General features: G+C 38.4%; 1 protein-coding gene across 4 annotated transcripts in view; it reads left to right on the forward strand.

The window, feature by feature from the left end:
* The window catches only part of LOC108703350 (pro-neuregulin-3, membrane-bound isoform-like), a 500,441-nt gene that overhangs the window by 444,081 nt on the left and 28,591 nt on the right, over positions 1-27,769 (forward strand). For all 4 annotated transcript variants that reach the window (XM_041571157.1, XM_041571154.1, XM_041571155.1 and 1 more), the window contains one exon: positions 25,501-25,603. In XM_041571157.1, coding sequence (XP_041427091.1) covers positions 25,501-25,603 — 103 coding nt within the window. The remainder of the gene's footprint in view (positions 1-25,500; positions 25,604-27,769) is intronic.

Below are 27,769 nucleotides of genomic sequence, written 5' to 3' on the forward strand. Positions count from 1 at the left end.
GTCCAAATGTAAACATGCTCTTCTCACTAGCTGGACAGTGACTATCTGTGTGGATAGCCCAGATAAGCATTACATACAATAAGATGCTTATGAATCTCACACACTAAAAAACAACATAAAAGTCACCAATCAAAGAATAAAGGCCCAACTCAATCAAATTACTGCCATTAGAAAGGAAAAAAAGACTTTACTACACAGCTATATTAAAAAAAATCAATATTTTACCAAAAGCAACTTTATCTGGAACAAGGGAATGAATGCAGACAATTATTGTCCTCAGCTCTAAAGTCTAAACAGAGGCAGAAGCACATTATGAATATCAAAGACCCCTCTGGAGAGGCTACATAGGATATAGATAAAATCGGCTGCATTTCTACAAATCTCTCTCTATAATATCAACCACATGTCTGACCATCCTCAAGAACCTACCGGGAATATCTCACTGGAGACTTATTTGCAAACTATTCCTAAACTGCAACTGCTGAGAACATAGACTACTTAGAATCCTTGATCACTTTAGCGGAGCTGGCATTTGCCCTAAAGCACATAAAGCCCCAGGCCCAGATGGCTTTACACGCTTGTACTACAAAAGATTCAGCATTTACTGATATGTATTGTATAAGTGTTTTTTGTTTATTGGACATATAGATATTTGAATAATTGAAAAAAATGGTTTGTTAATCACAATATCTTTTCTCGAGGTGTTCTTTTTCTCTTCCTTGATTCTTCATAACTTTAAATTTGATAAAAGAAAAAAAAATGGGAATATTGATATCAGCCTTTATTTAACACTATGGGTATATAATATGGATGGACATGTTATATGTATACCGATAGTAAAGGGTAATTCTCCCTTCAACCATTTAGATGTATATAAATGTTATTAATGCTAGGGCTGGGCATTGTAATGGGTTTATCTGTGCTAGGCCATGCACCACCCAAATGTTTCCACCTCTCACACGCTAGTCTTAAATATAGGTGATATTCACCTGAGCCGCTATTGTGAGACCCAAGCTATGGGAGGTCCCCCTTGTAAGTGTAACACCCTCTTGGCGGCCCCCCTGGTGCCAAGGTTGTACATTCTTACCAAACACGAGTGTAGAGTCCCCTTTGCAAGGTGAAAGGGTTAGTGGGAAATTCTTCTCTGGCAGTGCCTCCACCTAATGGGATCCAGGAATACACATGCGGGTGGCCATTCAACAGACACTTTGCTTTATAAAAATATCAACTTTATAATAATGAAAGGGTAAGTAAAACTGTCATAGTACAATTATGCATTCAAATAGCATGATCCACTACCCTGGGAATCCTGTAACAGTCCAGTCCTGGCACTTCCCTACCAGGCAAAGTCCTGCAGTACTCCATTGGCAGATACAATGTCTCAGTCCCTTATCCCAAATGAGCACAATTGGTCCCAGGTAGCGCTAGTACCCAAATACCTCTCCTCATGGACCAGGTACTTACTCCCACATGGCAGGCATCAACAAAGCCTGTATACTAAATGGATGCTGATGTCAATATTTTTCAGACGCCGGCGAATTTTCACTGCAAATTTGTGGATTTATTCATCAGTGGTGAAACGGGCAAATTTGCTGCAAATTCATGCCTGGCCCATAACTAGAAATTAGCAGAGAATTTAATTACGATTGCTAATGTTTATGTCCCTAATATAGGGCAAATTTCATATTTTAAAAAATTCTTGACATTTCTTGAAAAAAAGAGTGAGGGTCTTTTAATTCTGGGAGGCAATTTTAATATTACACTTAACCCGCTGAACGACTCCATCTCCAATAAATGCAATATTTTATATTGAGGCCTAAAAGAAATCAAAAGACTTTTATCAGATATGCAATTCATGGATGTATGGAAGGCCCTGAATCCTGATAAAAGCGATTATTCACACTATTCAAAAACATACAATTTTGATTATCAAATTCCTTATTCCTCATACTCTTAGATCTGCAGTTCAATGGTGCCTGAATGAGATGATTCTGCATGATGAACCTAAGAGAAAACAGATTAGAGAATTTATTGGACAAATTATAGAAATTAATTCAAGCCCAGGCATGTCCCCTGCAACTATTTGGGAGACCGTTAAGTGTGTTGCTAGAGGTTTCTTAATCTCATTAAGTAGTCATTGGAAAAAAGAGAAAGAAAAGCATATGTCTTCATTAATAAATGAAATAGCGGTCCTAGAACAATCCCATAAGGAAACAGCTAAATCTACTTTACTTGCCCTTGAAAGTAAGAGAATTAATCTGAAAATCTTACTGAATCAGAAAACCCAGAAGGTATTTATGACATTTAAACAAAAACACTATGGGGCAAATTTACTAAAGGGCGTAATTTCGCTGGCGTCATTTCGTCAAGGAGATAGAATCAGGCGCAACTTCACCCTCTAATGCCAGGCGTATTTTCGGTAGTGTTACTACGTAAATTCAAGTTTTTGATATTACTGTATGTTACCTCTATCGCCAGACTTGCCTCCGCCACCTCAGACCAGACGAAGTGCAATAGAGAAGATAGGAATTCCTCAAAAAATAGTTGAAAAACGCTGGTGTTTATTCCTATTTAAAGGGTGATAGACTGAAAAAATATCGTAGATTTTTTGGGGGGAAGTTGGAAGAATCCAATCAGTTAAAATGTTGATAGTCCCAAAGTTGCTTTATTTGTTCCAAAAAGTTTTGTAAAATCATTATTTTCCAGATTTATTTGGAAAAGGAAAACCCGTAGATTAAAACACAACCTTCTAATTCTACCTAAAGATAGAGGGGGACTGGGTTTACCAGATACATACCTTTATTACTTCTCAGTTCACCTATCTAGAATTCTTGAATGGTATTTTGTAAAAGAAAAGAAAGACTGTATTAATCTCGAACAAGCATTAGTTACCTACCCTATAAAAAATATATGTTGTAGATAGAGAATAATTCTATAATAGGGACTGGTCCTTACCACCCTCTAACTAAAACAACAAAAAAAAAATTGGCATGAATCTAAAACCAAATTTCATCTATCCCCACCACCTTCTATATTACAACCTCTGATGTATAATCCGGAATTTATTGCAAGTATGGAATTAGGTTCATTTGATAGATGGAAATTTTGGGACAATACTCAAACAAGAATTAGTGATTTTATAATTGATAAAAAATTATTTCTCTTACGGATATTCAAAAATGGTGGGGTCAGCACCCTAGGGATTTATGGGGGTACATACAATTATATTTCTACATATCTCTTTCTAAGATTTAAAAATTACTTGTATACCAATTTTCTATTCAAGAGAAATTTTTTTGTAACAAATGGGAATCAGAACTAAATGTAAAGATCTCAGCAACTACATGGAATAACATTTTTACTAACATTTTTAATCTTCCAGGGCATCAGGGGCTAGAGAAGCTGCATATAAACAAATTACTAAATGACACTATACCCTGTTAGGTTAATTAAAATGAGCACAACCATGTCTAGATTATGCTGGAGGTGTAATGACAAGGAAGGTTCACACTCCCATATGTGGCTTACATGTCCTGTTTTAAAAAAAAAAAAAAAAAAAAAAAGTCATCGGTAATCACTACAATTAACGGAATTACTAATTCCGTTAATTGTTTGAACATTAATAATCAAACACATATCTTACTGAATTATTCAATTACGGAGTGATTTCTAATCCCCTTACTTTACACATGTTGCATGCGGCTAAATGCCTTATACCAAAAAAATGGAAGTCACCAGAGGCTCCCACGATAGTAGAGTGGCTTTCCTCAGTTGAGGATATTTAGGGGCATATTTATCAAGGGTCGAATTTCGAATTTGAAAAACTATGAAATTCGAATTCAAAAAGACCAACCGAAATTAAGTCGAAGGTTTTTTTTTGGCCGAATAGGTCAGTTTTCAAACAAATAGGTCAGTATGCAGCCGAATTTGAATCGTATGAATCTTCATTACATTTGAAGCAACGTATGTGGTTCTTTACAGTAAGGTTGTAGAATGCACTCCAGGTTGATGTTGTGATGGCTGATTCTATTAATGCCTTTAGGAGTGGCTTGGATGATTTCTTGGATAGACATAATATCAAAGGCTATTGTAATACTAAATTCTATAGTTAGTATAGATATGGGTATATATAATTTATGTGAAAGTATGTAGGGGTGTGTGTATGGATGCTGGGTTTTCATTTGGAGGGGTTGAACTTGATGGACTTTGTCTTTTTTTCAACCTGATTTAACTATGTAACTATGAAGTAGTAGCGGATTCGAACGAATTTGAATTGAAGTTTTTCCCCAAAAAAAACAATTGACTCCGAATAGGTTCCAGGATGTCCCCCATAGGCTAAAACAGCAATTTTGCAGGTTTTAGATGGCGAATGCTCAACGTCGACTTTTTAAAGATATAGTACATGATAAATTTCGATATTTAAATCGATATGAAATTGAAAATTCACATCGATCTTTGATAAATATGCACTTTCAATTACTTTTTGAGTATTCACTCTAAAGCCATTTTAATTGCTTTGCCAATATGAAAGAAATGTTTGCAACTTGTAGCTACTTTGTAGCTTTTGGTACGCCTTGCTTTTTGAGATTCTTTAGGTTTGGCAGAAATTAATAAGGCAATGGAAAATTTAGAAGTACACAAAAAATAGCTTGAAATTCAAATTTTTTAAATTTGAAAATTCTCCTCGACCTTTGATAAATCTGCTCCTAAATATATGGAAGCAATTACTTATATAAAACATAATACAAGTATTACATTTTGGGAAATATTGTCCCCTTGGATACATTTTGTAGAATCATTAAACTTGTAATCCCTTAAGTATAAATCGGTAGGCACATCACATCGAAAACACTGAAAGTATTTGGTTAAAGCTATAGATTGGTCACTTAAAATGCACAAGACATACCAGCTTGAACAATGTAAAATACATTTGAGCAAACCAAAGCAACAGGACTCGGAGTAGTGATAAGCAAATCTGTACCGGTTTGCTTTGCACGAAAATTAGCTAAACTGTTAATAAAATCGTGAAATGGCAAAAAAAAATAGTAAAATGCATTAAAGTCAAGAGGCGCCAAAATATTTTTTACCAGCACAATAATTTTTTCTCCCTCCAAATGCATTAAAGTCAATGGGTGTTTTTCTTGTGGCAACATTTTTTGTGGCGGACTTTAGACACAGTTTCACAAAAAAAAATGCAGATGGTGAAGTGGAATTTCGCCTCAAATTCATGCCTGGTAAATAAATTTGCTCAACACTAAACTGAAGAAATCTTCCCAGAAATTGTTCTATTGGCTTCAGTTTGTAGAATCCCCTGAATATTCTCTTCTTACAGCATAAATATTTAGTGTTTGGTGTTAGAGGCTTTCTATATTCTCTTACCATGACTAGTGTTGGTGGAATTTGTCCCGTTTCAATTTGAGGAAAAACTTGCGAAGTTCGTAAAATGGTGGAAGATTCAAAAAATGCGACTTTAACACCGGCGTCAATTTGCGGGTGTCAAAAATTGATGCCGGTGACAATTTGAAGCACACATATTTTGTACAGTTGAATTAAAGTCAATGGGCATCTATTAAATTGTGACTGGCAAATTTTCTCTGCAGTTTTGCAAATTTATTCGCCAATGACGAAACGTGGAAATTCACAATGAATTCACGTCTGCCAAATAAATTCGCCCATCACTAACCATGACTGTTGTGTTGGTGTGACCTGTAGCAAATTTAACATAACCAATCATCGTATATCCTCCCACCCCACCTTTGTTCAGGATAATACAGGCTGGGCTTATCACTTATCAATATGGTAATTGTTTATGCATTTATTCTGCTGAACCCCGCGCTTTTATAAAAGATAAACTGGGTAAAAGCCCATAGCCCACATCAAGTAACCCATAGCAACCAATCAGATGTTTGTTTTTTATTGGCCAAACATTAAATACTACTTATCTATTGGTTGCTTCTCCCCTGGAGGGGAAAAGAGATAGGCACAGGCTAGTGATCCTGATTCCCTGGAGGGGAAACCAGCAGGGCTGAGTAAGAAGCCAAAATGCTCTGAAGTTCCAGCAGATGAGAGCTTCCCTGGATGGTGAGAGTCCAGAGGGGGAAAACCATGAATGTTTTAAATTGAGGTTGCTGAACTCCATATAAGGCCTAAAACAACATGCAATATTCAAATATGGGCTTGCACACAGAAAAAAAGAACATACATGGTGGTATTTTTAAAAAGATTTTATCAGCAAGAGTTCGACATTACAGTATATAAGCAGGCAATTCAATCAAGTAGGCAATTTATATCATGAAAATATTAATATTGTAGTATAGATACATACAACCTTGATGCAATCACAGGCTAAAGGAAGTGGATACATAGACCAAAGAATGATAATTACCCCAATGTTTCAGCAATGAGCCATTCTCAAGGGGAATTCTGGTGTGTTTAGTTAAATGTTCGCTTTAAATACCTTAAAGATTTGTGCTCTGCATATCTCAGTTTTGCGCGCTGTCTGACTTGTGAAGTCACATCCGCTGTCGTCACTTCTGTGAATAGTGTGTCCAGCGGAATGACACAGCAGCCTATTGAAACACAAGCATTCAAGCCATCTCCTAGCAACATATTGAATCCACATCATAAAAAACCATTGCCTTATGCAGGGGCGTAACTATAGAGGAAGCAGACCCTGCGGCTGCAGGGGGCCCAGGAGGTATAGGGGCCCCATGATGCTCTAGTTCATATACAATTTAAAAAAATATTGATAAAACAGAACAACCTCTGTATATGTTGGGGGCCCTAAAATTAATTTGCTGTGGGGCCCAGTAACATCTAGTTATGCCACTGGCCTTATGGGTATCAATAAAACAGTCACAGAGGTTGAATCTAGCCATATTAATGTGACCATTATATATCTACAAAATATCACATATTGTACTTCTTAAATCTTTATGGTAGTTCAACGCCAACCATTTAAAGTGACAGTGTAAAAAAAAAATCAAATAGACTATTTCAAAAGTGTGATGACTGTGCCGATAATATGTCTTTGTATATCAAACATATTTCTATAAAGATATAACATTAGTCTATGAAAAAAACATCAGTTTTAACTTACTGATTTTATAATAAAGTACTAGTGTATTAATTCATCAATCTGTCTTTACCACATCAGCTTTAAATCACCATTATTAAAGTGCAAGTGTATAAAACAATAACTATAAATCACTAATCACCAATAAAGTGCTAAAGTGAACATACATAAAGTGACAATGCTTAAGTTTTATATATTACACTAAAAGATCTATAACCCATCATTTCAATTACAATAATTTAAAAACACCATCATTTTGTACAATACATTTCTTATTTATCTATATATAAAGAGAATAATGTCCCAAGCCACATATTTTTGAAAAATCCATGTCTGCCCATCAATTTGTTGTGCAAAGTCCATTACATTGATTCCTTACATACTTATACTCATATGCATATGATATCTGTAAAAATACCCAATGAGAATATTTATATTCCTTCAGAGACTACTTGAATTCCAGAATCCCCTTGATAAAATTCACTATTGAACATGACAGATAAAAGGTTAAATTTTTTGATGTCCAAATAGAGATAAGAGACTGACTTGTGATACTACAATGTTAAGCTTATTGAATTGATTTTCATGATATAAATTGCCTAGTTGATCTGCTTATGTACTGTAATGTTATACTATTGCTGTACTATTGTGCTAATGCAATCTATTTAAAAATACCACCTGTATGTTCTTTTTTCTGTGTGCAAGTCCGTATTTGATAATTCCAAAAAGTAGTTATCCCAAATTTGGAGCCCCAGCAGTTGACACAAGCATGGCTAGGAGAAGGGCTATGGGGCAAATTCAATAACCTCCAAAAAATCACCAGCTGCGGCTTCGCTCACAGAGCAACACTTCCTCAGGCATAGATTTGCCAGGACATCGCTAATTCACTATAATCCAAAATTGTGTCCAGCCAAATGCTGGCGAAGTTGCGCTAGCGTTACTGTGCCAAGCGTAGTTGTGTTAGTGTTGCCTAATTTGCATACTGCGGGAAGTTAAAGTTCAATGGACATATATGTTGCAGCAAATACATTACACTACACAAGCCCGGGAAACCTTAATAAAATAAAATAAAGTTGTTATATTGCCCTACACATGAGCTGAGTGTATAGTTTATGCGCCATGTGTTAGGAAATGTAGGGGGGAAGCCGGTTACCCCCCCAAAAAAAAAGCGTATCACCCTGAATAAAGAAAAGACGCTAGCATTTTTTGGGACTTAGAAAAATGTTCAACAATTTTTTTAGGAACTCCTATCTACTCTAATGCACTTCGCCTAGTCTGAGGTGGAGAAGGCAAGTCTGGTGCAAGAGGCAACGTTCAGTAAAATCTGCATCTTAGTGAATTTGTGTAGTTACGTCCATTCGCCAGAGCACAATTTCGCCAGGCATTAGGGAGCGAAGTACCACTAGAGTCTCTTTCGCTAGTGAAGTAATGTCAACGACCACGTTAGTCACTTTGCCCTTTAGTAAATTTGCCCCTATGCTGGATGCAGTTCAGTCCAGTCTGTCATGGTTGGCCAGAGTTTATCCCCAGCGGTTCTAGTGAGTTGATGCCCTGCAAAAATGGTAAGATTGTTCTGAAAGGATTGGTCAAAAAGGAACAGAATGCTGGTAGGGTAAAAGACAGGGACTGTGATAATAAAGGCAAGGTCCTGGGACCAAAAGTGTTACGGGTGCAATGCACTGGGACTTTTGAAAAGTCTTTGGAGCTAAAAGTTAATGGGATTTCAATGTGGGTCACATTGGACATTATATCGTGGTGTTGCATGAACTTTTACTGTTTGTTCTACCATGGCAGGAGGTTCCTAAGATGCAATAGAACTCTAAACAGACTGTATGTTTAACTTTTGAAAGGGACAGTTGCTCACTCACTTGTGGTTGCCCGTGAGGGGGGACGTGAAAATTGTTCTGGGAACAGATATTCCCTTATTCTAGGAGTTGTAGGGACACAACAAACCATTGCATGTGGGGCAATCAAACCAGGTGGTGAATAATGTCAGTGATATGCAAAATGTCATGTGTAATTTTGCTGACCAATGTCCAGATGGGAATTCTGTGGGATGTGAGGTAACACCCATAGTAAGGAGTGTAGGGGGTGACCCCCAATGTGAATGTTCCCCTAGAGAAGGTGAATGAGGTAATTCATAGTGGGGAATATGTGAAAGCAGAGAAAGGGTGTCTGCGACAAAGTGATATGAGTGAAAATGTGTTGGTAATTCAGCTAGGGGGTATCTTAAATGTGAAGTGAACCCTAAGCCCTGCCCCATGCATAATGTGTATGAGACTGTGCGCAAGTCTGAGACTGTGTGCAAGATGGTGTTCATAGACTGCACATACTGTTTTCTCTCCGGTCATACAGTTGACAATTGCCCATTTGAAAGGTCAACTGCTGCAAGTGCCAAGCTCAGGGTATTTGACCTGTACTTTGAAAGTAGTAAGTTGTGTGAGCAAAGTGTTACAGGTGGGGATTCCCAGACCACAGATGAGTGAACCCCTAGAGACAGAGGGTTGTGCTAAGTTCAGTGAGTGTGAGTTGTGTGGCAACCAAACTGAGTGTGTTGTGGAAAAAGTTAACATGGTGGCCAATGATGGTAAGCAATTTGAAGAGACTGGGGATGAAAGTGAAGTTGATGTAGAACCTCCACTTAAGGCTACAGGTTGTGAGGTTCTGGATACCCCAGATCCTATGTCACCACTCCTGTTCTACTGGCTGTGGATGGAATGTTGCAGACGGAAAGTCTGACAAAGAGTGAGTCAAGTGTGGATACCAATGCTGCCAAATGTGGGTTGTGGGTTGCTTGCTAACACTGAGCATGTAACTGATTGTGTGTCAGTGTGTGTGACACACTGTGTGAAAATTGTGACCAAGAAGGACACCTACAGTGGGTAACTGTAAAATGCAGAGTGTGCATGATGGTGACAAAGATGCCAAAGCATGTGTGTCTGACAGGGTTCATGCAAGTCCAGCTAAAGTGTCTTCCGCAGTTGTGGTTGACCACTAACTTAGCAATACATGTGTCAGATCCCTATAGTAGAGGTAATAAGTTTGCCTTAAAGGGTTCTTCCAAGACAGTAATACAGATGAAGCCACTTGGATTTGTGTGTTAAATGTGTCATGACTCGGGATTAACTGAAGAAACTGTATTATCTAAAGTCATCTTAACTCATTTAATGTATGTAACCTTTTCATTCGCATACCAAAGCGCCATTGTTAACAATGGTGAATGCTTTAATTAGATGGGATGCTGTGACACAGTTTTCTGTGTTAAATGCAATAAATGGGTTAAATATGTTTAGATATTCTCTGTTAAACACACCTATCAAGCTTGCCTCAATCGGTACCTTCCTTGATTGGGGGTATTTAAAAGAAAAATAAGCCTCCATATGCAGGTTCAGGTTTAGTGATGAAATGTGTAACTGCCTGTGATGAAAGTGACGATGCCTGGGAGAGGTTTATGTTTGCAAGAGAGCATGCATCTTTACACTCTGATTGACATGTATGTGTTTCACATGCTAAAGAAAGGTTGAAATCATGTCTAAAGGGTTGTATAACTAACCTTGCCCTTCAACCAAAGAAAGAATGGAAAGACTGGAGGTAGAAATCTCTTTAAGAGAACAATTATTTATTTTGCGGTATCAATGTGTTCCACCCCTGGGTTGAAATAAGGGGGGAGGATATGTGACAGGGTGTTTGGGAAACACCACTGTCTTGCAGGAAAGTGCCCTGAAAAGAGTGCATTTTACTTGCATGATATGGGTTTCAGAGGGATACACAGCACAAGTAGGATTAATATTTCCTCTCAGTTAAATAATTATGTGGCAGCTGAGCTACCAAAAAATAACAAGAGGAGCTACTTAGGAAAAGAAAAAGGGCTGTGTTAACACAGCTTAGAGCTCTCCGCAGGGCTGAGTAAGAATCCTGAAAGCTCTGAAGGTCCAGTGGTTGAAAGCTTCCCTGGATGGTCCAGAGGGGGGAAACTCATATTGTTTTTCATTGAGATTACTGAACTGTTTCCTGTTGCCTTTTTCTCAGTGCCCTCTGCACTCAACCCATTATTAATATATTTAAGACACTGAGACATTTTGTGCATACAGCTACTAAAAAATGCCTTACTCTTTAAACAAAACAGGGATTGTTTGTCCATATATTGCAATATATTTAAGCTCAATTTTCATCTGATTCATTAAGAATGTTTAATGTAGCAATAGAATTCTTAATGAATCAGATGAAAATTGGCCAGACATGCAATGACTTTGACATAGTTGGCCAATTTAAGTTTATTGCAATATATGGACAAACAATATAGAGAGGGGGTTGGAGATCCGCGCTTGCTGGGTATCTAAGCTGCACCAGGAAGAAGTGGATCCACGTATCCACAAGCGAATAATTTGTGAAGCAGAGATAGGTGCGCTTGGCCGGATTAACTAGTAATTGCCTGGAAAAAAAGAAGAGGGGGACTCGATGGTGTATTATCCTTTGTTTTATGGGGTAGTGTGTGTTATAAAACTACTCACGGGGGATCTGTAGATTTGAATCGCAAAAAAGGGCTGCTCTTGACTTCAGTAAAGCTGATCGTCTTGGTAGCCTGTCAGAAGAGAAATTTGCATAGCGCAGAAAAGTCGGTTTGCAGGTGCAGGGGAACGATTTGGGTTCGCTTACCGGACACTGATGTCGTTACAGCACTCTTTGATTGAACCGGTATTTTTCTTTTAATGCCTTCCTTCTAGGTCTTATCGATCTGTTCGGCGGTGGGAAATTGACTAATTCAAACGCCGGTTGCCTGCTCGCAGCTGCAGTGTTCCACCGGAGTCAGTATGTTCAGCGTGACACCTGTTTGGAAGAAAAAACTCACATAGCGCAGAGGAGCCGGCTTCACAGTGCGGGAAGGAGGTGAGTATATGCTTACCCAACTCTGATGTTACTTAGCACTTAGAACCCGTAAGGGTAGCGGTCCTATTAGACTTTTGGGATTCCTGCCAATCTTCTCGACGGTCTGCTGGGATAGTTTAATCGTACAGGTCACTGGTGGCTGCTGCCAGGCATTGGTTTCTTCCCAGTGTGTAACTCTTCGGGTTTTAGCGTTTGTAGGCGCTAAAGATTTTTTCAGGCACTAATTAAACACAGCATCGGTGTTTATGAAATATACACTTTTATTTACAAAAATTTGAATTTAACAGAGCACTAAAAGGGGAAACCAATGCCTGGCAGCAGCCACCAGTGACCTGTACGATTAAACTATCCCAGCAGACCGTCGAGAAGATTGGCAGGAATCCCAAAAGTCTAATAGGACCGCTACCCTTACGGGTTCTAAGTGCTAAGTAACATCAGAGTTGGGTAAGCATATACTCACCTCCTTCCCGCACTGTGAAGCCGGCTCCTCTGCACTATGTGAGTTTTTTCTTCCAAACAGGTGTCACGCTGAACATACTGACTCCGGTGGAACACTGCAGCTGCGAGCAGGCAACCGGCGTTTGAATTAGTCAATTTCCCACCGCCGAACAGATCGATAAGACCTAGAAGGAAGGCATTAAAAGAAAACTACCGGTTCAATCTAAGAGTGCTGTAACGACATCAGTGTCCGGTAAGCGAACCCAAATCGTTCCCCTGCACCTGCAAACCGGCTTTTCTGCGCTATGCAAATTTCTCTTCTGACAGGCTACCAAGACGATCAGCTTTACTGAAGTCAAGAGCAGCCCTTTTTTGCGATTCAAATCTACAGATCCCCCGTGAGTAGTTTTATAACACACACTACCCCATAAAACAAAGGATAATACACCATCGAGTCCCCCTCTTCTTTTTTTCCAGGCAATTACTAGTTAATCCGGCCAAGCGCACCTATCTCTGCTTCACAAATTATGGACAAACAATGCCTGTTTTATATAAAGGGTAAGGCATTTTTTTATTAACTGTATGCACAGAATGCCTCAGTGTCTTTAATATATTCTTATGGGTTGAGTTTGAGGACTTCTTGTATTTGTGTGTATATATATATATATATATATATATATATATATATATATATATATATATATATATATTATATATAAAATTTAAATTTTTACTACGGTACTATGATGGATACATACTGTACATGATTTGCTCTTCATTTGCGATGATACAGTACACAAGTTTAATATTTTGCATACAGATTTTGCTTGTGATAAGTGGCATATTAAAGAATCTTACCAAACTGGAATATATAATAAATTAAATATTGCCATTTTACATAATTTACCTTGAGCCCCCATTTTTAGATTGTCTGTTTGTTTCCATAGAGATCACCTGACCAGAAATAATAGAGCTTTAAGAGCTCACCCAGACATCTGCTTAAACTTGCACTCCCCTGCATTCTGTTTCTTAATGCACTCAGCTGCAGGGGAGCGTAGGAAGAACCACAGTCAATGCAACATGTAGTGTTCCACTTGCATTCGGCGCTTACATGTACCTGTGTCAACAGGGCTGCCATCAGAAATCACGGGGCCCCGCAAAACAAAATTTTTCTGGGTCCCCCTCGCCACCCCTCCCTCAGAATGAAGGCCACACAAGACACAGGCATTAAAACATGAAGTGCCCCCCTACAAGTTAAAAAAATAACTTTGGTGCCCAGACCCCTCCTACAAGTTTTGGTGGTCAGGTGGTGGTTAAAGAAAAAAAACATTCGTGGCCAGGGCCCCACACATTTAAAAAAAAACAATTAGCCAGGGCCCCCACACATTTAAAAAAAAAAACAATGAGCCAGGGCCCCCACACATTAAAAAAAAAAAAACAATTAGCCATGGCCCCCACACATTATAAAAAACCAATTAGCCAGGGCCCCCCACACATTTAAAAAAAACCAATGAGCCAGGGCCCCCACACATTTAAAAAAAAAACAATTAGCCATGGCCCCCACACATTATAAAAAACCAATTAGCCAGGGCCCCCACACATTTAAAAAAAAACAATTAGCCAGGGCCCCCACACATTTAAAAAAAAACAATGAGCCAGGGCCCCCACACATTTAAAAAAAAAAAAACAATTAGCCATGGCCCCCACACATTATAAAAAACCAATTAGCCAGGGCCCCCACACATTTAAAAAAAAACAATTAGCCAGGGCCCCCACACATTAAAAAAAAACAATGAGCCAGGGTCCCCACACATTTAAAAAAAAAAAATTAGCCATGGCCCCACACATTAAAAAAAACAATTAACCAGGGCCCCCACACATCTTAAAAAAAAAAAATTGCAAAGGGCCCCCACACATTTAAAAAAAAAAAACAATTAGCCAGGGCCCCCACACATTAAAAAAAAAAAAACAATTAGCCATGGCCCCCACACATTAAAAAAAAAACAATTAGCCAGGGCCCCCACACATTTAAAAAAAAAAACAATTAGCCAGGGCCCCCACACATCTTAAAAAAAAAAAAACTAGCAAAGGGCCCCCACACATTTAAAAAAAAACTATTAGCCAGGGCCCCCACACATTTAAAAAAAAACAATTGGTCAGGGCCCCCACAAGTTAAAAGAAAAAAAAAACTGCACGTACCGTAGCCAGGGAGTTCAAATGCCGGTATCTTCAGTTTCTTGTGCTCTGATTCGCCAGTGAAATGTAAGTCCCGGTAAAGCCGCATGGTGATTGGATAAAGTAGAGGGGAGGTTCAAACTTCTCCCAACCAATCCGCATGTGGCTTTACCGGGACTTACATTTCACTAGCGAATCAGAACACAAGAAGAAGTCATCAGAGCTCGGATGCAGGGGCCCGGCTGTGCAAGTAAGTGCAAGTAAGTGCTGCACGGCCGAGCCCCCCTTAACTCCCCAAAACATCCGGGCCCGGGACAACAGTCCCCCCTGTCCCCCCCTGATGGTCAATATGGGATACTCTAAATTAGTTATCTGGGTTCCTTCCTGCATTCCCCTGCAGCTGAGTGTATACAAATGAACACAGGGGGCACAGGTTAAAACTCTTGTATGGACGAGCCTGACTGTAACAAGAAGAAGTATGGAAGTACGACAGAACTTTGTCCATTAATTGACTCGTGACTTAACATGTATGGTTTGTTTGTGTGCACCGTGAATTGTAGGATCCCAGTGGATCTTAAATGGCACATTTCTTTTTAGGATTACCCAATGGCACATACTACTACAAAGTATATTTATTATAAAAAAAATTACTTATTTCCCTGAAGCAGGGTTTTACATATGAGCTGTTTTATGTAATATATTTTTATTTACCCTTACATTGTTTGGAGGTATTGTTTTCCTTAAAAAGAGCTTTACATACACCTAGAATAGACCTTTAAAAAAATAGAAATAAAAAATCTTGGACTGTGGGTTTCTGTGTCAAGCTCTGTAACTGTACATATAGTGACCAACTTTCTATTAAAAGCATTATAAAGAAAAATATGTATTTTCCTTGGAAATTAGTTTGGGAGCAGGTTGAGAAGTAGTGCATGGAACGTGTAATGCTAATTGTGCCTACATGTGTTCAAATTAAGTTAACTTTTCCTTTATGAAGCCTGGTCATGGGATCTGTGAGTGTCTGATGTACACTGTTTTTTGGTTTAATTGACTTAATTTCTATATAAAAAAATGTCATGTTAAAAACCTAAATCTGAGTTTTAGTGGTGTGTAATGAAAATAAAGAACACAAATTCAGTGTAAGATATCATTCCCCTAAAATAAGAACTGTTCAAGGTGATAAATACTTCTGCAAGGCACGATATAACATGGTACTTATTGTTATCATTCAGAAGCATTTCAATTCCTAGAGAAGTTCTTCGTCTATTTTTACAGTTCAACGTATTACAGAATGACCCATACATGACCCTCTGAGCAACTTCTTGTTTACCATCACTTTTCTATAAAAAATTACTTAATAGGGCAATATACTGTAATCATCTTCTAGGAGTATTGGCTTGGCCTAAATGAGTTTTGCATGAGTACAATGCACCATCTATTCACTGGTACCTCTAACAAAAGGTTTTGTTATCCTTTGGAAACAAACAGGTTTGGCATGACAGTTGTTTATTCATGTTGTGAAGCTTTGGGATTTTTTAAATCAACTACTTGTAGCCAGGTTCTTATTTTCAAGCTTTAAATTTTTTTAGACATACTGTATGCAGCTATATCTTTTAGGGTGGGCACATTAGCAGGTGGTATGTATATCAAAGGTTTTTGGTTGTTACCTGAGCTAAATAAGCCATCTTCCTCTATTCCTCTGCTGGTCTTTAGATTCATCAAAGAAGTTTTTGATGCTTTGAGGTATACTATCAATGGCATAGTACTATAATGCATATTGTTTTTTTTCAAGCTTGCAAAAAAAAAAGTATTACATTGATTTGATTCAAGTACATTGAAAGCTATTGTGTTTTTTCACCCACTCCATAAGGGCCGTTCAAAAACTTCTAGGCAGTTTGCACACTGCCCTCTTGCCTTGCAGAATTATTGCTAATCTCTAGACTCACTTTCAATGCACAGAGACCTGCTGATATATGTATACCTAAAATACATGCATTCGTGAACACTATATTCATGATGTAGTGATGAGTGGAATTTTTTGATGTGTTTCGCCTCAAAAATGATGCATGTTGTTGAATTTGCACTGTATTGCAAATTTTTGGCGAATAGTGAAACTGGTCAGATTCGCCCAGCACTGTTCATGAGGGATGAGGAGAGGTTGCAGATTTGTCCCCCTTCTTAGATGGTATCAGGATACAATGAATGCAAGCTTTAAACACAGTTGCTAAGTGCCCCCCCCAAGTGTAGTTGTAAAGCCAGTTCTTTTCCCTCAACCTCCATTTCTCACATTCCATTGTCCTAATTCTTGCCTCCGGAATCCTCTACCAACTCCGTATGATTAACTTGGGGGCACATTTACTTAACTCGAGTGAAGGAATAGAATAAAAAATACTTCGAATTTTGAAGTATTTTTTTGGCTACTTCGACCATCGAATTGGCTAATTCGACCTTCGACTATGACTTTGAATCGAATGATTCGAACTAAAAATCATTTGACTATTCGACCATTTGATAGTCGAAGTACTGTCTCTTTAAAAAAAACTTTGACCACCAGCTTCGACACCTAAAACCTACCGAGCATCAATGTTAGCCTATGGGGAAGGTCCCCATAGGCTTTCCTAGCTTTTTTTGATCGAAGGAAAATCATTCGATCGATGGATTAAAATCCTTCGAATCATTCGATTTGAAGGATTTAATCGTTCGGTCGAATGATTTTTCCTTCGATTGTACGAATGAAGGAAATGCGGTAAATCCTTCGACTTCGACATTCGAAGTAGAAGGATTTTGCTTCGACGGTCGAATATCGAGGATTAATTAACCCTCGATATTCGACCCCTAATGTTCACTGACCGATCAGAACCTGACACATGTACCTATGGTCAATCTTTAGGCTAGCAGAATAGAGGAAGTTAGTCATAGAGAGATCCTGCAGTGAGGACACAGATGCCAGACCCAATGGAAGGATATAGATTTAGATCCAACATATCTATATTTGTAATTATATATATATATATATATATATATATATATATATATATATATATATATATATAATTTTATATTTGTAATTTTCTTTGTAAATTTATGTTATACATTTTTATGTAGTGTTACTTGTTTTGTATGTATATTTCTGTAGATACTGTATGTGTCAATAACTTTTGTAAATAAATATATATTTTGATTGAGCTCTTTCTTTCATTTGAAAGAGAATATGCATATTTACATAAATATATATTTGGTCAACACCCCTCATGCCCTCTATTTGTCTCCTAACTAGCACATCATTCAGATGCGGCTGCAAAACTGACTTCTGCCCTCTGACTCTAAGCTGAGACCTCGTGCTGGATTTTTTTATCTGGTGTAAGGTGGACAGCTCAGTCATTCCCTCCAGGGCAGAAGTGCTTCCTGAATGCCATTGCGCCCCTTAGTGCTCTTACACTTCTGCCCAGGGATTAGTAAATTTCCCTCATGTACGTTCCCTTATCCATGTTTTTCACTACCTCAATTGTCCTTTGTATTTGTCCTTTTACATAAAGTGTTTTTATATACAGTATTTCTAAAATTATCATTTTTTTTTACAATGCCTTATTTTTCCTCAGTAATTTCTAAACTATGAAATCTATGTAATAAGTTAATATACTGTAATTGTCTCAGGCTCAATGACATTAGAATCCTCTGTGGTTAAATTAGGAGACTTGGATAGAGTCCAGACAATTTTAGTTATTCTACCTCTCAGGGCCTCATTTTCACAGGAGTTTCACAGTATGTTTTTACTAATTTCACAAGAAAACATCCCCTCTTGGCAATTAGCTTGAAATCTGTTCAGCTTGATATTCAAATCAAGGTTAAAAAAATTCACAGGGTTGCCAATTCATGGATTACTGATAGGGATGTAGCGAACTGTTCGCCGGCGAACTTGTTCGCGCGAACTTCGACCGTTCGCGTCCGCCGAATGTTCGCGAAAGTCACGCGACGTTCGCATTTTGAGTTCGCGTTCGATTCGAATACAAATCGTTCGACCATTCGACCATTCGAATTCCTTCGACTGCTAAAAATCGAACGATTTCCATTCGTTCGAACGATTGTAAGCATTCGAATGAATGAAAAGCATTCGATCGAATGCTTCGATCGTTCGATTCGAATGAAAATCGTTCGATCGAACGATTAAAATACTTCGATCGTTCGATTCGAACGATTTTAGCGGGTGTTCGAAGTTCGCAAACTGTTCGCGAATGTTCGCATTTTTTGCCGGTGTTCGCGAACGGCGTTCGCGAACACCAAATCGGCAGTTCGCTACATCCCTAATTACTGATTGTCTTTTGTTCTTATTTAGCAAAGACTTTAACTATAAGTTGCCTGCACTGAGTAAAGGTTTAGTACTTATTCAGTTTATATGCAATACAACAATATCACTAAATATGAAAATTCTAATGATTAGAGTGGGAATAGGTAGAATCTGATTTTGAAATGGGAAAACACTTAGGGGGTTATTTATTAAAGTCCAAATGCCAAAAACTAGAAAAATTCTATTTTTTTATTATAAAATCTGAATTTTTAGTGGAAAAAAAACCTACATTTTTTTCAAGATTTTTTTATACCCCCAAGAGGAAAAAGTCTGAATCTCAGATCTACCAAGGTTGTATATGTCAATGGGAGAGGTCCTTATCCTATTTGGAAGTTTCTGTGGTCTGCACTGGACTTAGCCCGAAAATCTGACTATTTTGGGCAAAAATCTGAAAAATTTTGAATTTTTGGGAAAAAAGCTGAACAAATTTCTGTGATTCAGGAACAAAATAGAAACAATAATACAAATTAAATTTTTGATAAATTTTATCCAGTTCGTCCCTCATCTGATTAAATCATGCTTTTTTAATAATAAATATCCAAACGTGGATTGACTTTCTATTTAAATACTCTGATACTCCGGATTTTGATAAATAAGGCATGGTTTGTATTTGTATCACTGTAGCAACCTACAATGGATTAGACAAGGTTACATAAAGAACTCTATCATATAAATCAATACTTATGCTATGCTTTTTAAAAGTATACTGAATTATTTGAAATAACTGTATGAGTGTCCTCTCTATCACCTCAAATGCAATGGAGGACATACAGTGTATATATTTTCAATGTAACAAATGATTATCTGCAGCAATATATCATCTTAAATATTAGGCAAGAAGTAAAAGGTTCATAGTGCATATTCAAAAAGACAATTACTAATGAATCTTGAATACAGAAAAAAGCCAGAGAGTAGGTGACTCAAATTTTCTGTTGCAGGAAAATTAAGCCATGTAGTCAGACGAACAAAGCCCCTACACACACACAAATATATATATGTATAGTGATGGGCGAATAAATTCGCCCATCACTATACATATGGACTATACATATGGATCAACGTTTCGATTCCACACAGGAATCTTCATCAGCGTTCGTTGCTGACGAAGATTCCTGTGTGGAATCGAAACTTTGGTCCACTTAAATAAACCTATATGATTTGTATCTATTGACTTAAGCTTGACTGACTCTGGAGTGCCGTCATTGAAGGGAGGATTTACTGATTTACATACTGGCTCCCTGCCGTTGGATCATTTATGGTTGTGCGTTCCTGTTCGTTTGGCATATATATATATATATATATATATATATATATATATATATATATATATATATATATATATATATATATATATATATATATATATATATATATATACTGTATAGTATCTGTTGTTGAAACACTGTGGCGCCCATAAATCTTTGGACAGAGACAACTTTTTTCTAATTTTGGTTCTGTAGATTACCACAATGAATTTTAAATGAAACAACTCAGATGTAGTTGAACTGCAGACTTTCAGCTTTAATTCAGTGAGTTGAACAAAAAGATTGCATAAAAATGTGAGGAACTAAAGCCTTTTTTTAACACAATCACTTCATTTCAGGGGCTTAAAAGATATTGGACAAATTAAAAAACTGAAAATAAAATATTTGTTTCTAATACTTGGTTGAAAACCCGTTGCTGGCAATGACAGCCTGAAGTCTTGAACTCATGGACATTACCAGATTCTGGGTTTCCTCCTTTTTTTTTTTTTTTTTTTGTCTTTTGGTTTTTGTTTCAGTTGTTTCAGTGGTTTCGACGTAGAGCGGCCCACATATTTATCCATGGTGAATTCAGGAGTTAACAGAGTAATCCCTGTTGTAATATGTGCTCGTCCCTCTTCAGTACTATCAGTACTCGGAAGGTGCGATATATGTTGACTCTATGTTGGGGGCAGTAGAGAAGTTTTAATGTGTCCGGTCACATTAAGGCATGAGTGGGGTAGAGCCCTAAGGTGGTAGTGTTCTTGGCCAGAAAGTATTAGGGTAGGTTAAAAACCTCTTCAAGGCCTTTAAGATAGGTAAATGCCACTTACAAAGTCCACGAGTAGGGATGTAGCGAACTGTTCGCCGGCGAACTTGTTCGCGCGAACTTCGACCGTTCGCGTCCGCCTAATGTTCGCGAACGTTTGGGAACGTTCGCATTTTGAGTTCGCGTTCGATTCGAATACAAATCGTTCGACCATTCGACCGCTAAAATCGAACGATTTCCATTCGTTCGAACGATTTCCATTCGTTCGAACGATTTCCATTCGTTCGAACGATTTCCATTCGTTCGAACGATTAAAATCCTTCGAACGTTCGATTCTAATGAAAATCCTTCGATCGAACGATTAAAATCCTTTGAACGTTCGATTCGAATGAAAAATCCTTCGAACGTTCGAATCGAATGATTTTAGCGGGTGTTTGAAGTTCGCGAACTGTTCGCGAACGTTCGCATTTTTTGCCGGTGTTCGCGAACGGCGTTCGCGAACACCAAATCGGCAGTTCGCTACATCCCTATCCACGAGTGTGTTGTGCGATTATCCAATATCGCTAGCCAGTAGATATGGTGGTATCAAGGCCTTTTTTGCTGATGTGATATTCCTTACACATCCAGGAGTAGTTACCTGGAATATACAGGCCTTCTATGTTTGTGGCGCTTTATAAGCGGAGAGCAGAAGTGCAGGTCATATGACTTAAGCCCAAAGTCCACAAAGCGAAGATGGTGTCACCCCCAGTCACTAAATATAGTTTGGCCACAGAGTGATCAGCTCGGGCTAGAAGTGCGCCTTTGAATTCACCGCCATCCCGTGACCAGTTTTGGGGCCTAGGACTCTCAAAGTGAGGGTATCCACTCACCAGCCCTGCGTTGCTGTGGCGTGCAGCCTGGTCCGGGTCCACGGGTATGAACGCCGTATGAGGCGGAGAGAGGTGGCACTAAGCGAGGGAGTGAGGCAACTAATGTGTCGCCCGCAGCACATGTAGCTGCATCCACCTTCCTCCCGTAATCGGTTGCGTGGCCTTGGTCTTCCCACAGGTATGACCCGATTCACCGGTCTTATGCTTCTAAATGAGCCATTCAGTCCGGGCTGATGGGTGGCGCAGTACCAAAAGGGGGGAACGGATCGTGGCAGTCAGTGTGCGGCCTTAATTTTATCGCAGAAGCACCGTGTGGTAGCTCCGACGCCCTTGCGTACAGCGTCTTAAATATCTGGACGGGTTTGCTCCTACGGTTGGATGACCAGCTCGCACCCCAATATGCCTGAACTGGCTGATGAGGTAGGGTGGGTATCAATGACCTGGAGCTGACGGTGGTGCGATCTAGGCCCGTACGGAAACGTGTGGGCCACCTTCCAGGGTTGCTGGTGGGGGGGGAGCCCGATGCTGGTAATAATCGTTACCCCTCTTTATCCTGATGTCCCGGTGTTGTAATTTAGCAGCTTGGGGTGAATGTAACACTGCGATTACACCAGATTGTAAATCCCGGTCAGGAGCTCAGCTAAAATGCGGCCATCTTTGGGTCCGCCCCCCGGAAGTCTCGGTTTCCTCCTTTTTAATGCTCTGCCAGGCCTTTACTGCAGCAGTTTTCAGTTGCTGTTTGTTTGTGGCCCTTTCTGTCTGAAGTTTAGTCGTCAACAAGTGAAATTCATGCTCAATTGGTTTCAGATCAGATGACTGACTTGGCCATTCAAGAATATTCCACTTCTTTGCTTTAATAAACTCCTGGGTTGCTTTGGCTCTATGTTTTGGGTCATTATTAAATGCCTCCCAATCAATTTGACTGCATTTAGCTGGATTTGAGCAGATTGTATGTTTTTAAACACCTCAGAATTCATTTGGCTGCTTCTGTCCTGTATAACATCATCGATAAACACTAGTGTCCCATTGCCACTGGCAGCCATGCACGCCCAAGCCATCACACTGCCTCCGCCATGTTTTACAGATGATGTGGTATGCTTTGGATCATGAGCTGTTCCACACATTCTCCATACTTTTTTCTTGCCATCATTCTGTTAGAGGTTGATCTTGGTTTCATCTGTCCAAAAAATGTTTTTACAGAACTGTGCTGGCTTTTTTAGATGTTTTTTTTAGCAAAGTCAAATCTAGCCTTTCTATTCTTGAGGCTTATGAGTGGCTTGTACCTTGCAGTGCACCCGCTGTATTTACTTTCATGAAGTATTCTCTTTATGGTAGACTTGGATATTGATATGCCTAACTCCTGGACAGAGCCGGGCCAACCCAGCCAGGAGCCCTAGGCAACCTGGCTGGCCATGGCGCTGGCTGAGTGCGTGCTGCACATGTGTGTTACGGCGCTATAGCGCGCATGCGTGAAACTGCGCTATGACGCGCATGTGCGAAACTGCGCTATGGGGCGCATGCGCGAAGTTGCACTATGTTGCGCATGCGCAAAACTACGTACGCGCATGCGCAAAAGCGCAATTAAGAAAAAATATCCACGGCAGTCGGGGAGAGACAGGGCCAGACAATAGGGTGGCGACAGAGCAGGTACGTGCCTGGCGCCCCCCCAGCTTTGCACCCTAGGCACGTGCCTACTCTGCCTACCCCTAGTTCCGGCCCTGCTCCTGGAGACTGTTGTTCACTTGTTTGGCTGTTGTGAAAGGGTTGCTGAGTTCATTTTGCCACTCCTAATATTGTAGCAATTTCTCAGATGGGTTTATTCTGTTTTTGCATCTTAAGGATGGCTTGTTTCATCTGCATGGAGAGCTCCATTGACCGCATGTTGTCTGTTCACAGCAAAATCATCCACTTTGATAATGACGTAATGAAGGATTTGCCCAGACCTGCCCATGAAATAGCCTTTGAGTCAATTGTCCAATGGCTTTTGAGCCCTTGAAATTAAGTGATTGTGTTAAAAAAGGCAATCTTTTTGTTCAGCCAACTGAATTGAAGCTGAAGTCTGCATCGAAGTTGTTTAATTTAAAATTCATTAATGTAATGTACAGAACCAAAATTATAAAAAAGTTGTCTCTGTCCAAATATTTATATATTATCAGTAAAATACACTGTCCATAAAATCATGAGATTCCAGAAAAATATGAGACCATATTTTCAGACACGTACTCATCTGATAAACATCTGATCAACATCTGATAAACATTCTGCAATGTTTTGGGTGCAAACCCCATTATTCAAGAAGCTTTTTCACACCACCGAATGTAGTAGTTCTCAAATAGGCGAGTCAGTATTAGTGAGAGCTAAAAGTGACATCAGTGATTCCCATATCTGCCTGACAAAGCAAGCGGCAAGCAGTCACAGGAGCAGAGAAACCAACAACTTCTGCAAATCTCTGGTTGCTATAGTAACCCATTTAAATTTATCGAAAACTAACAATGCATATACAACCATACTTACCTATCATATACATAGCATTTTATGGTCAAAACATAAGTTTTTGACGCACGACGCCATACAAGTCTATGGGCGTAATTTTTTCAGCAAAAAAATTCGCCCATCCCTAATTATATAGTGTCTCTCCATATATTAATCACATCACACTGCAGATATAAATTATAAAGTGGACCAATAAATACAAACATAGATCAAAGTTCCTATTGATATAGGTTGTTTTTTATAGGTCCACTTTATAATTTAGATCTGTAGTGTGATGTGATTAATATATGGAGAGACACATTATAATATGCTAGTTTTTTTGAATATAGAAAACAGGCATTATGAATTCAGTGTGTTATTATTATGAGAGTACTGTAAGATTTTTGCTTGGCCATTGACAGGGCAGAGGTATGACATTAGTAATATATAATGGATGAATGGTTTTGTTGCATAAAGGATTTTTATGCTTTGCATGAAGCTTCAGGCAAACAATTTCAAATAAAACAAGTGGGTGCAGGAACTTATTTTTTTCTGCTAATGTTTGCCCAAACACAGGCAAATCTTCTTAAATCTAACTCTTTGTATTGTTATTTTTTGCTTATTATTTTGATTATAGAGACACTGAAAGCATTGAATACATTAGTTGCCCCTGTCAGAATTGCTCCTTTTCTCCAGGTACCCATATCTAACACTACCACTAAAACTGAATATACTTCCACTACCACCAATAGCTTCTTAATTTATATACCAATATAAATTTTTGACAGAAAATCCTGATTTATTTCAAAAGACAGAAAAAACAAGTGAACCATGCAGTTCTTATATGAATCTAACATTGTTCTGGATGATTGGAATTCTTGTGTCTGTCATTTCCTATGTTCAATATGTAACCTTTCTGCATGACATGCAGCAGTTGATTGCGCACACAAACGCTTTTATTTTATCACATTGTAAAATGAGACACATTAATTGTTCGTTTGTGTAACATTTTTGAACAGAAATGAAAGAAAAAAATCAAATATGTTTTAAAATGCAAACAAAGCAAGTATTTAAAATGTTGGGGGTCGTTCAGCAGTTGTCAACATTATATTTATTTAAATGAATGTCTTTCTTTAATCTTTTTTTATAAAATGACAGGAAGTAAAAAGCTTGTAATGTGCCTATTTGCTTTTTAATTCAACTCTTTTAAATCAATGTGTGCTTACTTTCAGAGAGTGAGGAGGTGTTTCAACAACAGATACTATCAATTACCTGCATCGTCTTTGGAATAGTTGTAGTTGGTGTAATTTTTGCAGCATTCTACTGCAAGACAAAGTAAGCAAATTACTTTACATGTAGCAACTTCAATTGCTAAAAAAATCTTTTCATTGCATTTTATTTCTTATGGTCTGTTATAAATAAACCTAAAAATTAAAGTGCAAAAAGCAGGGGAACTATTCTAAGAGTAGTATTTTCTTTTCTTCAGTTTTGCCCAATCCCCATATATCATATGTTCTCTCAGGATCATAATATAATGTTGCATTAAAAACTCATCTGTCCGTGTACTTCAATCTCAGCTCCATTCCCATCCAACAGGTTGTGTGATCACTGCTCCAGTATATTCCATATTCCTCTCTATCACAATCTCGCTTACTCTAAGAATCCAGACTTGATGCACAAAATTTATATTCTCCTCTGGACAGTTCCGGTTTGGGATAAACAGACTTTCCAACTGTCACATTTCACAGGTAAAGGCCCGCTTTCTCAAGGACTTACGCAAGGCCTTGCTTTCAGTTACATCACTTCCATTTTAGTCCCTCCATTAACATAGCATACCTCCATCCTCCATCCATTACTTTATTAATTAAAAGTTCTACTCACGAGGCATTAATGGCGGAGCTCATCCGGAACAAAGCGCCGTCCTGCTCGATCGATGCTCTCGCAATATGCCGGTCACTCCTCGCCGGCTACTACTTCAAAGCCACAGACCGCTACCAAAGCGCAGATCAAGAATACCAGGAATCCGGCACAATTAACATCAAGGTTTGGCTTTATTCACACATAGGAGGGATGACTTTATTAATTACCTTAACACAAACTAATTATAGATTCCCGATATCCTAAATCGATACATTTGGTATCATAGTATTCAATGCATACATCCATTAAGTTTCACATTTCCTTAATTTAATAACTCTATCCCCACCTCTGCTATTCCATTCCATTACTTCTATACTCATGATCCTCAGTACATTGAGGTTCCCTTCATGAAAAACCTTACAATGTTTAGATAATGTGTGGGTTCCTAATCCATTCCTCGTATGTTCAGAAAAGCTAGAAATTGGAAATGAAAGTGCAGTTTTATAGTTACAAAATTTGGAGAGACTTTTAAGAATGGAAATTAAAGACTGGTATGATTTGGTATCATTAGAGAGTTAGAAAAAACATGGTGCCTCGGGGTTTAATAGTGATAAAACAATGTGCATTTGATTTTGATGATGTGGAGTTTAAGATGGAGTAGGAGAACATTTTTGATAGAGGTCCCAATTAAGTATTGTGAATATAAATTGGAAAGGGGGAAGGAAGAATTACAGATGGTTGAGAACAAGTTAAATAAAGTAACTTTAACAGCTGATAAAGAAAATATAGAATAGGATATGTACAAAAGGTTGGAGAGATTGGAAAAAGAGACAAAATAAATTGAAAAAAGAAAGTTGTCTAGCGACAAATTAGATTTTGAGACAAAACAGGAGATAACATGGAGGGACAGACAATTGGAAGTAAAAATGGTCTCAGGGTATAGATGGGAGAATATAAAGAGAGAGACCATTAATACAATGAGGGACAATTATGGAGGAAGGGGGAAGCAGTAAGGAGGTACATCAGGAGCAGTGATTTAGATAAATCGTTGAGTACTAATCCCCAACTAGCAACATCAATAAATTGTATTGTATTGATGCACATAAATATATTAGGTCCCTGTCATTGAAGAGGTATTTTATGTTAAAAAAGAAATGTGGAGAAGTACAATTATTTAAAAGTGTCACAATGGAGGATAAATATGCAATGCGGAGATTAGAACAATTGGCGATGGAGAGTAAAGGAGAGGAAGGTATAGCATTAGAGCCTATACACAGTAATATGAAAGCTCCATCTCAATTTTATCCCACACATGCTCAGGGTGAATACAGAAAGGTGTTCCAGGAATTGATTCAAGGGGAATTGTCAAAAGTAGAAGATAGCATGGGTGGCAATCATTTAACAATAGAAGAAAAGAAGTCTTTAAAAAGCTTACAAGATAGGAAAGAAATAATGGTTAGACAAGTGGACAAAGGGGCTGTAGTATGTATAATGGCTATATCAAAGTACAGAAGAGGCAGAGAGACTAGTGGGTGATCAAGAGGTTTATGAAAAATTGAGAGGGGACCCAGAGAAAAGCCAGAGATTTAGAAATTATAAGTAAAAAGAACCCAAAAGATCCCAATCATATATTATATACAG

The sequence above is a fragment of the Xenopus laevis genome, chromosome 7S (assembly GCF_017654675.1).
Source record: "Xenopus laevis strain J_2021 chromosome 7S, Xenopus_laevis_v10.1, whole genome shotgun sequence".
Taxonomy (NCBI): Eukaryota; Metazoa; Chordata; class Amphibia; order Anura; family Pipidae; genus Xenopus; species Xenopus laevis.